The following is an 11,967-nucleotide window of genomic DNA, read 5'->3' as shown; positions in this document are numbered from 1 at the left end:
CAGTTTTTCATTGCTTTTGGGCTTTTGAGGGGGCGGGGTGAGGGGTTACGAGACAAGTCCCCAAGTTTTCTTTGCTTGTTTTTTTTTTTTTTCCCTTCTTTTTTGAAATTTGTTTGCATTTTCCTCCCCCCTCCCTTTGGGTGGAAGTGCGCGTTCCACCTACCAGACCCCGAAAGAAAAGTGTCAGAGGCCGGTGCAAAACCCGGCATAACTTCAAGAAGACATTTACAAGTCTAAGAGGCCAAGCACTTTGAAGAAGTGTGAGAGATATTTTTCCTCCAAAAGAATATATTTTTAAAGAAACCAGCCAACCCGCGGCGAGCAACAGCAGTTTTATCATTTATTTTTGCCTTTTCTATTTTAGACCAAGCCATCTTCCTGGCTTTTTCTTTTTTCAAAAACAAAAACAAAAACACAGCCCAGAAGAAAGAGCAAAATAAAGACGAAGAAGAAGAAGAGGAGGAGGAGGAGGAAGCGAGGAAGGGCAGAGGCACCAACCCGGGCAGAGGAGGAGGCGCGGCGGCGGCGGCGGCGGCTCGGACCCCCTCCCCGGCCCGCATCTGTGCAGCTCTCCGGGCGATGCCAGAATAGATGCCGGGGCAATGTCCCGCCGCAAACAGGGCAACCCGCAGCACTTGTCCCAGAGGGAGCTCATCACGCGTAAGTGTTTGCGGCGCGCGTGAGGGGCCGGCGGCCGGGGCTTCGGTCGCCCGGGGCTGGGGACACCAAACCGGACGCAGCGGCCGGGCGCGGGGCCCTGGGAAAGTTTTTCTGCAGCCGGGGGCAGCCGCTGCGGGCTCCGGGCCGAGGAGGGGGCACGCGGGTTTGCAGGCGGCTATGCGCGCCGAGCCGGGCTGGACGCTCGGCCCTCCAAGCGGCGTGTGTGGCGGCGGCGGCGCTGGTGGCGGGGTTTGGAGAGGAGGGGGAGGGGGCCGAGGAGCGGAGGGGGAGGGGGAGCCGGGAAAAGTTGGCGAGCGCGTGGGTCCGCGCTCGGAGGAGCGGGTGGACCGAGCCCCGAGTGCGCCCCGGACCCGGGGACCCGTAGGGCGAGGGGGTGGCCGCGGGCTCCCGGTGCCCGGTCTCTGCGCCCCGCCAGGCAGGGCGCGGGCCGCGCTGGTGCTAGGATTCCGAAGCCGCCGTCCCCTCCCCTCCTCTCGCTATTTGCAAAAGAATCCAGCTGCGCAGCTGTTTGCTGGGCTGGAGCACCCCCTCCCCATTTCCCCACCTCCGTCTCCTGGGACGGTCTTGTCTTCTTCCCCCCAACTCCAAAAAAAAAAAAAAAAAAAAAAAGGTGTGGGGGGGAGGATTTGGGTTGGTGAAAAAAAAGATCCCCACCACGAGTTAAAAAAAAAAAAAAGATTGTCAGGAGTGGGAAAAGAGGGATGCGCTTATAACAGTAAAAATGAAGAGAAAAAAAAAGGAAGGGGAGAAAAATACCTATCAACCTCTTATCCATCTCTCTATCTCAATATCTTTCATCTTCCCCATCTAAATAAACAAGGCAGGTCGCGGTGCAAATCCGCCGGATTTCAAGCCAGTGGCTGGGCTCGCGAAGTCAGGCAGCAGGGCAGACACGCAGCAGCTTCCAACGCCCCAGCTGGGTTCATTTAGAAAAGAAAACGCCAGCGCGAGCCGCGCAGGTACGCAGTTCTCCGGGAGCCCGCCGGGTCCCCGCGCTGGCATCAGCGAGGTCGGCTTGCAGAGCTCCGGGCCGGCCTCAGCCGCAGCCTGCTCGAGCCTCTCCCCGCGTTCTTTTGGTCGCGGTTGCTTTTTATTTATTATTATATTTTATTGCAATAGAAATAAAATTTCCTCTGGGTGCCATCGAGACCTCAGGCAGGTTGTAATCTTGCAATCCTTCGCTCACCTCGCTGCGCCGGGGCCCGGCTCCCCGCGCTGGAGCTGTTGTAGAAGGCTGTGAGCCACGGCCGCCGCCTAGGACTGGCTGGCCTGCGGTCGAGAGCCGAATATTTATGTTATATTTTAAAGAATTTAAATAAATAAATAAATATATAAAGGGGCTCTCCCCTCCCCTCCAACCCAGCACAGGAGCCATCTGCTCGAAGCTATTGCTCTTCCCATCTCTCCTTTGTTACCGCAGACACGTTAGTAAGAATTTGTGCGTTTATTATTATTATTATTTTGAGGGGGGAGATATATATTAAAGTGAGGTTCTTGGGAGAGGGGTGCCTTTTAGGGGAGGAGGGAAAAGGAGTCTCCTTTATTTTTTCGATGCTGTAATGTCAAAGGAGACTTGCTGATTGTATTTAAAACAAAATGTTTTGCAATCAGATTTGAGCCTGGTCTCATCAAGATGCGTTTGACCACTTGACATTTATTTCCCTCCTTTAGTAAACCGCAGCCACGGGTTATTTTACAGCCCCGTCCCTCCTTTAGGTGAGGTAGTTGTTAAAACATCCGTACTTCCAGAGACTAATTTGTCCGGGAGGCAGTTTGCCCCTGGGAGCCCCTGTATAATTGTAAGGATTGTTTTTGAGGAGGGAAGAGTTGATTGGAAGGGAGAGAGACTGATAGTCCCGGCACAGGAGCATTTGCAGTTGAGAATTCGGGGAAAAGGCAAGTAGGTTTGCTGTCCATCGCTGGGCATCCCTGGGACATCCTGAGCAAGCTCTGATCAGAGGGCCGGGTGGCAGCTGGGCCTGGGGGTGAGGGGTGCTTGGTGTGACATCCTTCCATTCTGCATTGGTTCACTGTCTCGCCCTTGCTCAGAGCAGCTGGGAAAAGCCAGCTGACGCTGCAGCAGAGGCAGAGAAGGCAGAGAGTATTGGGAAGAAAAGAGGGGCCAAGAGACCAGGCTGCTAAGCAATTCTACCTGCCTTCCGGGGGCCCTGGGAGCCTGGGTATTGTGTAAGGGGTTTAAGCAAGGAGAGTGGTCCAACCAGTGCTCAGGAAATGCTGCTTATCCCGAAGCAGCTGGCTTTTCTGTCTGTACTGTGTCACCCCGGAGGTGGCAAGACAGGGATGCAGGAGATGCACAGTGGCCTGGGGAACGTGACCAGCCACAAAACCTGGGATGCGGGATCCCTGATTGCAAGGGCCAGCAAAGCAGGTGTTGTCCCAGGCCCCTACAGGCGCCCACATGTGAGATTTCAGATGTGAAGGAAACCATCTACAATGTGTCAGTCTTGGGCCTGTGGGGCAACAGCTTCAGGTTCTTTGGGGATGATGCAACTTAGAATCACTGATGGCCTAGGAAACCAGAACAGCACAAAAATAGCATCCATGGTCTTGGTGTGTTGGGGCTAGGGGTAGGAGAAGGACTCCACGATGAGTTAGTTACATTTTACAGCCAGGGCGGGTAAGAGGATGAGTAAGGGAGCTGAGAGAGTCGGAGACAGCTGGAGAGGAAAACCTGGGCTTCTGGCTTGTTTCAAAATGTTTGACCCAGATGGATGCGGCTTTTCAAACAGGAGGACAGACACAGCCATTAATAAAAACAAACACAAAACATGGGGACAATGGTAGAAGGGAGGTAAGAGAGGCCGCCGCTGGCCAGGCAGAGGGAAAGGCCATGCCAGGCAGGGTCAGGCAGAAGGAAATGTACTTTACAGTCGATGGAAAAGCTCAAGGCTTTCTGAAGAAGTAAAGGAGGTAAAATGGAGTGGTCAATTATCCAGCCCAAATTAAGCCAACTTTTCAATAACCCACCAACAGGTTTCCAAGAAGACTAGTAATTTTTTTTTTTTTTTTTGTATGCACTCATGATTTCGCAGAACAACCGGGGGCCCAAAATGAGCTGCAGAAGTTAGGCTAGCTGTATTAATCCCATACTAGCCGCTTCAAGTTGGGTTTTGTGATTGCTGTCTGTTTTAAAGGTGGCCATGCTCACAGTGATCTGAAGCCTAGACTACAGTGTGTCTATAATGGCCTACTTATCTCACAGAACTGTGTCTCCGCTAAATTTCACAGGACCTGGACCCTCTGTTATTTTTCTCTCTTTTGGCAGTCGGGTAGGGGCAATGATGTTTGTCCCCCTTTTGCACAGAAGGGAACCCCATGTCATTAGAAGTGTGATATGTCAGCAGCTTGGATTCCATGGGAGAATAAAAATGTGTTCGTCAAAGGTGTTATGCCAGGTTGGTTTTATTCATTTGTAATTCACACCGGAGAGAAAACAGCCATGAGCGTATTTTAACAACCCCAATATTGTTAAAGGGCATTCCAGCCCCCTCTTATTTGAAGATTTTTGTCTATATGCATGTTTATTGTCTGGAGGGGGGAAGGTTGCTATCCGCCTGAGCCTGGGCTTTGGCAAATTTTGTCTGGTCTTCAGGATACTTCATAACAGAAAAAACAAGTCGGCTCTTCAGTCTTGGGGTGAATACCGTTGCTCCTGGGGACCTGGCCTTAGAGACTTGGGAGGGTCAGGATTAGATGGCTAGATGCACTTCTCAGCTTACCACTGAAGGACCCAGCGGGTCTTCTTTGGCCAGAGGAAAGGTCAACTTTCGGTGTATTTGACCATAATTAGAGCTATGTATGTCTCAGGTGAAATGGATGCATGTAAAACAGTCTAGTTACAGACAGCGAGCAGGTTTTCAGCGCCTAATCAGACTCTCACTCCTGCCTGCTCCTCCCCCCTTTTATGTATCCATTTTTCACCTCCTATCTCCACTGCCCTGCATTCTTTGTTGCTTGTTGTGATAAAGTACTTTCCAAAGTAAACTTTCGGTGGAATTGGCTTTTGGTTCATGGCAAGCCTGATGCTCCAAGCCGCGCCTAGCGCTTCTCGTCAGCTAGGGGGCGCTCGGTGCCCGTGTCATGGCTGCGGTGCCTCCGCCGCTCTGCCTGGGAACCCGCGTCCATCAGCAGCAGCAGCAGCATCGCCACGGCAGCAGCTTCTGCAGTTTGTGTCGCTGCAAAATGTCTTAAGCGTGAAGTTGTAATATTGATTTTCCAGCAGAGATTCGGGCAGGACAAAATGAGAATATAAGTTTGAAAAATCTATTTTCAAGCTATGGCCATCGATTTGTAAGCCCTTACCTGGCAGGTGGGGAGGTATTTTCTTTCCCTTCAATTTCCTTTTCTTTTTAAGCAATTAAAATTGTTATTCCTGGATGAGCGTATGTCCCCTGATCTGTCCATGGTCTTGATGTTCTGAACATTTTGTTTTGTTGGTAAGGTATTCAGAATCCATTTAGAGAGTCTGGGAACAGTGAGCATCTTTTTAGGGGTGGTCCATTTTGGTGTATGTTACCTGGGGAGGGTGGTGGTGGTGGTCACTGTGAATTGCTGCTTAAGGGAGTCCTGGACCCAAGACAGCTTGATGGATGGAAATCCTTTCAGCTGTGATTTGATAGCACTCTCAATGCCGTCTATTCCACAGTGAGCCCACGGAACGAAGGGGAGCAAGCTCTTTCCCTCAAGACATAACATAACTCAAATAATGTGGACAGTTTTGTTTTCGAGGAGTGTGAGCCTGCCAGGGTCAGCAGCAGCCTTACCTTTCACACCAGACAGTGCCCTTCGTGGATGGCATGCCGTGAGGCTACATCACTCCCCAAATGTGTGATCCGGTGCTGGGGAATATATGCACAGTGTTGCTTGTGGGGTTTCTGGACCTATAATGTCTTCGCTTTAGAGTTCAAGAAATCTGCAGCCAGCACAGTGAGCTGGAGTCCTAGGCATGAGTTCAGTGGGCGAGCTGAAGAGCTTGCTCTGACACAGGAAAGTGCTTTTATTCTAACCTGAAAGAGAAATAAATTAGGTCAGACAAAAGCCGTCGCTGTCATCAGCTGGAGGAAGAGGGCCAGCCATTTATCTGATGATTTCTCTACTTCATTTAATGTTTGAATCTGGCCAGTTGTAAGCACACCATGGAGGCAAGATCAGAGGATAACTCTGAAATGAGGAACGTGGTACCTTTCAACCTTGGGTCTGGGCAGTGGCTTTTGGCCCGCAGAGAACTGTTTTTTTGTTTTTTTTTTTTAAATTTTTTTTTTTTTTTTCAAATTTAGTTCATAGGAACTCCCAATCATTTGCCTTGGAATTTGGGGGCCTTCCCGAGCTGTGACTACACACCAACACAGACATTCAATTTGTGGGGGGAATAAAATACATATATATGGTGTGTGTGTGTGTGTGTGTGTGTGTGTGTGTGTGTGTGTGTGTGTACAAATGGCGGCTGGATGTTTTCCTGTGAAAATCTCTCTTTCATGAAGGCAGGCCTCTCTGGCTGCCTGCTTGGGCCTTCTCTTTAGCTAAAACTCTCCAAGAATTTTGTCCCCAGGTTAATGCTGATGTCACATCTGGGGAGGCTAGGTGAACATAAACTCTTTTGGGGGGGCTGTACCCTGCACCGAATGGTCAAGGTACTGATGCCGGCTGAGCATCCATGAAGATTTCCTTAGCTGTAACACACTTGTTTTCTGCTTAGTCGGGAGGAATGCTGGGGATGTGGTCCTGTGTCATACAGCTGTTCCGATGGTGGCTTTGTCCTATCTCGGCACTCAGTTGACTCATAAGATCCTGCCTGGGGGGTCTTGAGTGCTCTGCGCTCCCACCTCATAAATCTGCTTTCCCGTACTCGGGAGCTAAATACTGGCCTGTGAGATCTGCATATTCTGTTCCCCGTGTCTCTCTGGTTTGTGGACTGCCTCCCTTGAGTGCTTAGCTTTCCCAGGATGTGCCTAAAAATTGCTGGGGGCAGGATGTCAGGGGCACATACATCTTGTGTGCTCCTGAGGAGCTGGTGAGAGGTAGGCACAGCGATCTCTTGTTTACTGATGGAACGACACTAGATGGTGAGCAGTGCCGTGTTCCGGGGACTCTTGCTGCCGTTTTGACATATGCAAGTCTTTTGTGTAGCTGCTGAAATTCCAGAATTTCATTCTTTTTTTTTCCCCTCTCTTTCTCTGTGGCAGCTGATAATTTGCTTGGGTGTGGAATTAGCCGGCTCAAGCTATTTACTGCAATGAAATGCCAGACCACACAAAATTAAGTAACTTCAAAGTAAAAAGAGAGTAAAAAAAAATCCTCTGTTTTGCTATAACTTTTTACGACCTTGTTCCACGGAACTGCTAAAATACAAATGCATTTGTGAACCACTCTAAGGGGCCTTCTAGAAGAGCATGCCGAGAGACTCAAGAAAGCTGAGTGCCAATGTGACTGCGATTAACAAGTGCCTCAGAGGGAGGCATTGCTGCTATAAACCAAAGACGATGGGGTCGGAGCCATGTTTAAATTTCTACCTTGGAGAGGAGACACGGGAAGAAACTGCTGTCCTTGTGGGTTTCTTGTAGCCTCTGAGGATCTGGATCTCCCTAGAGACAGCCTGATGTGCGTTGTACCCATGGACATCCTCCCCCACCTCCACCATGTCTTTGAAAACCCAAACATTAAACAAAAGAAATGCCCTCATTTGGCCGCAGAGAACACTCTTAGATCAGATCATTGCTGGCCCCATAGTGACTCTGAAGATTGAAGGCCCTTGCAGTTTCTTGGACAAATATGTTTAGAAGGTGTTCTGTTGTGGATAGATTTTTTTCTTCCTCTTTTTTTAAAGGCAGCTCTTTTATTTATTAAAGCATATGTCAATTCATCCGCATTTGTCATGGTCTTAGCTTTTCACTTTAACTTTTGGGTATGAGAATGTCTGAGTATAAATTTCCTTATTCCTTCCTTAGTCTGTTCTTAGTTTTGAGGGGTCCAGCCTCCTGAACTCTGTTTTTGGGGTTCTGGAGAGCCGTGTGCAGCAGGAGCAAGGGGCTAGGACTAAGCCTGTGGAGCTCTTTAGGAGATGTTTAGAGGTTGATCTTAATCCACTCACCTTTCCCCCAGGCCAGGCTATTAGAGGACAGTCTGTGGAGATGGGGTCCCCTGCCCTCATCATGTGATTTCCCTCCCTAGAGCCTGTCAACCAAGGCTGTATAAGTGAGGATCCTCCTGCAGCCAAGACGTCTTCATGGGTCAGAAACTCCCTACCTTCCTGGGATACTGACTAAGCTCCATCACGTCCCTCGGTGGTCATATCATCCCTAATCCTGGTCAGTTTCCCGGGAAGAAAATCCCACTCCACTCTCCTGTTCTGTGCCGATGGATTTCTCTGTCTTTATCCCACTTGTCAGGAATGGTGAAAATTTCAGGTCAGGCACGGTGGCGCATGCGTTTAATCCTAACACGGGAGGCAGAGGCAGGTGGATCTCTGAGCTCGAGGCCAGCCTGGTCTCCAGAGCTAGTTCCAGGATAGCCAGGGGTACTCTGTGAAACCCTGTCTCAAAAAACAAAACAAAACAAAACAAAAAAAACCCAGCAACAACAACAACAAAAAAAAAAAAAAAAAAAAAAAAAAAAAAAAAAAAGGAGAAGAAGAAAAAGAAAAAGAAAAGGAGAAAGAAAAGAAAAGGTGAAAATTTCAAATTTCAATTTGAGTTGCGTGCTAGGGCTGGCATAAAGCTGCTGTGTGCTACGGCCCTGTCCTTCTGGGGACGGAGCCTCTTAGAGAGTCTTAGGGGAGATGTGGGGAAATGACACCTGGGACCTGCTGGACTTCTAAACCCACCCAGGGAGAGTGGTCAGGGCAGAGGGAGTGGAATAGAGTGTGGAATTCCTGCTTTGGACCCTGGTAGTTGGGACCTGCCAGATCCCTGTTGGGGACCTAGCCCTTCGTGACCCAGCATAGGCATCCCACCCCATGCACGCTCCACTCTTCTCCTCCATCTCTTCCTTACTGGGCACTTCATTATTCCCTCAGTTGGAGAACTTCATAAAGCCTCTGGTCGCGCCTTGCGTCATCCAGTCATAGATCATTTTCTCCCCCAAGAATTGATTCCTGCTTCCTCCCACCCGGCCCCCTCCTCCCCTCCCTTCTGGTTGTTATTTTCCCTCTGATCCAATAAATTAAAAATTGATGGGAGCTCAGAAAGTGTTGTGCTCTGTGGGGCGCGAGTGTAGGTGGTGTTACTGTGGCGGTGTCTCTTGGTGTCTCGGCCTCTCCCGAGTGTCCACCGGAAGACTATGAGAAGAGCCCTTTGCCGGCTGTTGGTAAGCACAGGCTAGCTGGCTCTGGCTTCCTGGGAAGCAGGCATAAAGTCTCCAGTTAGAGGAGGCAGAGCTCGGTGGATGCCGAACATTTCTTGTAAACATACATATGCATTGTGATGGCGGCTGTGACGTTGGCGGCATACTGTTTTAACAGCCTGCCCCCTCTCCCCCATCCTTCCTTACTGTCTCCACCTACCTTGTCGACACGGTACTTACTGTGGCTTAGCCATTAAGGATAGAGATTTGGAGTCGAACAGAAGCAAAGGGGAACAGGAGCCTATGTGGTTGTGTCTGCAGCAGTGTGTGTGTGTGTGTGTGTGTGTGTGTGTGTGTGTGTGTAGTAGTGTACACACCCCATGGCCTAGGGACAGCAGGTAGCTGATCTCTTGGCTGGAATTCTCTGAGGGGGCGGGTGGAGGGCGCTTGTTGATGGACCAGGATGGGCAGGGCCCTAGGATCTGTGTGCACTTAGGGGACTCTCAGGCCAGGTAAGGCCTTCTGAGCCCCGCTGGAGGTATGATGGCTGCTTGGCTGGGCTCGTGTGAACAGCTCCTCTCTATTTCTGTCTTCTGTCCCAAATTCCTTCCCAGTGGAGCTGAGACATGGGAAGTTTGCCTTAGGATCAAGGGTTTCCCCTTCCACTTAACAATGATGCTCATTATTATTTGTGAAGCCTGATTTCATTGCCTCTAAATGCGTTTACCAGCTGGGAGAAGGCCCAGCCTTGTAAATAAAATGTGGTTTTGTTGTAAAAGAAAATCTCTACTCTCTCTCTCTCTCTCTCTCTCTCTCTCTCTCTCTCTCTCTCTCTCTCTGTAAATATATATTTGTTCACGTGCTTTAGATTTAATATTTCAGAACTCTCTCCAACCCCGTGGTATCTTACATTCAAGCAAGTTGCTGGCTGCATCCATCCATTCATTTTCCCTCTCTAATGAGTCAAACATTTTAGCAACTGCTGTTCTTACTCGGCTCAGCTCATGGTGTATTGAGAGCAGTAATATTTTGCAGGCTGCCTGACACTTGGAGCTTTTCAGGGAAGCACATATCTTTTCAGAGGAACGCTTTACCTGTGCCTTGCTTGTTAAGGCCTGAGTTTGTGGGATGAGGCTGAGGGAGGGGCTGGTTTGTTGAGTCTGGGGTTGGAATGGCTGCTTTTCATCTTCTCTGTGTGGCAAGCGGGACTCTGCCTATGGAAGCATAGGCTGGGTCCTCCCAGGCCGTGCAGATCTGGGATACGCCAGTGTCTGGGCCAGACGTACGTTTTCAGTACAGGGCTGCCGAGGAGGCTCCCCAGAGGGCCAGCCCCCCTCTTCTCAGGACTTGGCCAAGAGGCTCTTTCCCCTTTTCTTGCTTCCGTTATTGATACAGTTCTTAGAAGGGGCGCGTACACACACACACACACACACACACACACACACACACACACACACACACACACACACACACACACACTACATGCCCAGCCCATATCCGCTTGCCAACGGAAATGAAACCACACAGCCTTTGGGGGTGTCTCTGAGAGGTTCTGCCTGAGCTCTCAGGCTCAGTCAGCTGCCTGGTCCACCCACTGAAGTTGGGGTTCAGTGGGACTCTGCTGCCTGAGTGCTGGGGGGCAATCTTGCCATCTTTCTCAACAGAGAATCACTAGCAACAGACCAGAGTTCAGAGTTCAGTTCACACAGCCTGGGGGTGGGGAGGGGGAACCCCGCTCCTTGGCATTGACAGGGTGAGCATGCTGTCACCGTCAGGAGTTTTACTTTCAGCGTTGGAAGTGGGAGGGGAGATAGCTTTTATTTTTTTTTTCCTGGTTCCTTTTCCTCCCAACTCCTTTAGTAGTGGCAGTGGGTTGCCGCGCCCCCCCCCGCCCCGTCTTAAAGCTAGTTCCTAAGTTCTGAGTTGAGCCTGTCCTGTAGGGCTCTCCAGGTTGACAGTCTGTGAGGAGGAGACACAGAACTCAGAACTACAGCTTAGTAAGCAGTGTTGGAGACCTTCACACCCCATTGCTGGGGCTCACAGGGCTTGCTGCCTGGGAAAACTGGGAAGACAGACAGATGGACAGACACAACCAGATATTGCAAAAAAAAAAAAAAAAAACAAAAAAAACCGATGCACGTTTGGAGTCTTGGTCAAGGAAGGTGTGGAGCGAGAGGGATACTATGAACAGGCATATATGATATTTACTAATTTTTATATTAGTCTGCGTTTCTTTGGAGTTAGAGAATCATTTTGAAATTTTGTGGCCTGAAACCTCTCCTAGCAGAGAGGACATAACTCAAACTTTAGAGAATTTTCCAGGTGGGTGGGCATGGCTGAAAATGTTAATAATAATAATAATGATGATAATAATAATAATAATAATAATAATAATAATGCTGTTATTATTATTTTATCGATGGTAGACTCAATTAAAAGGTGAAATGGAGCCCTTTGCTGTGGGGAGTGACTTTGGGTTGAGGATGTGGGTTTATTGTTTTTATCGAAGGCTGTAAGGACCAGGTGTGTTGTGGGGCCGGCTCAAGGTGGGCATTGAAAAACCACCCCAGGCATAGCACCTCACCTGCTGAGTCTGAATTCTCAATTTTATTTTGCCTCCTTTTTTTCTTTTGCTTTTCATCTCATTCCCCTTTTTTTGGGGCCAAATAATATTTTGACACCCTCCTCCCATTTATTAGTGTTCCCTTTCTGCAAATGGGGCACAATACATCCTTATATTTCTAAAGGACTGTTTGCACAGCCCTCTCTTTTGGCTCTGAAATTATGTATATGTAATTGGTAATTAAAGGTACAAGCTTTTCAATATAAACAGTATTGCTCAATGTTAGATTATTAAAGGAAAGGAGGCACCGAATAATTACCTTTTACGTCCCGACAAACGATTTACAGGAATCCAGTCTCTCCCTCGAAACTTTAGCTTGAAGGTTGTGATTACATTTTAACCATGGCACGGCAGCTTTTCATAAG

The 11,967-nt window shown here is 49.2% G+C and overlaps 1 protein-coding gene across 5 annotated transcripts in view; it reads left to right on the top strand.

Moving 5' to 3' along the window:
* The first annotated feature begins 400 nt into the window (after positions 1-400).
* The window catches only part of Bcl11b (BAF chromatin remodeling complex subunit BCL11B), a 90,946-nt gene continuing 79,379 nt past the window's right edge, over positions 401-11,967 (top strand). For all 5 annotated transcript variants that reach the window (XM_037210828.1, XM_028882093.2, XM_028882089.2 and 2 more), the window contains exon 1: positions 401-660. In XM_037210828.1, coding sequence (XP_037066723.1) covers positions 603-660 — 58 coding nt within the window. In that variant the 5' untranslated portion in view covers positions 401-602. The remainder of the gene's footprint in view (positions 661-11,967) is intronic.

The sequence above is a fragment of the Peromyscus leucopus genome, chromosome 14 (genome assembly GCF_004664715.2).
Source record: "Peromyscus leucopus breed LL Stock chromosome 14, UCI_PerLeu_2.1, whole genome shotgun sequence".
Taxonomy (NCBI): Eukaryota; Metazoa; Chordata; class Mammalia; order Rodentia; family Cricetidae; genus Peromyscus; species Peromyscus leucopus.
This window is presented reverse-complemented; position numbering and strand designations above follow the sequence as displayed.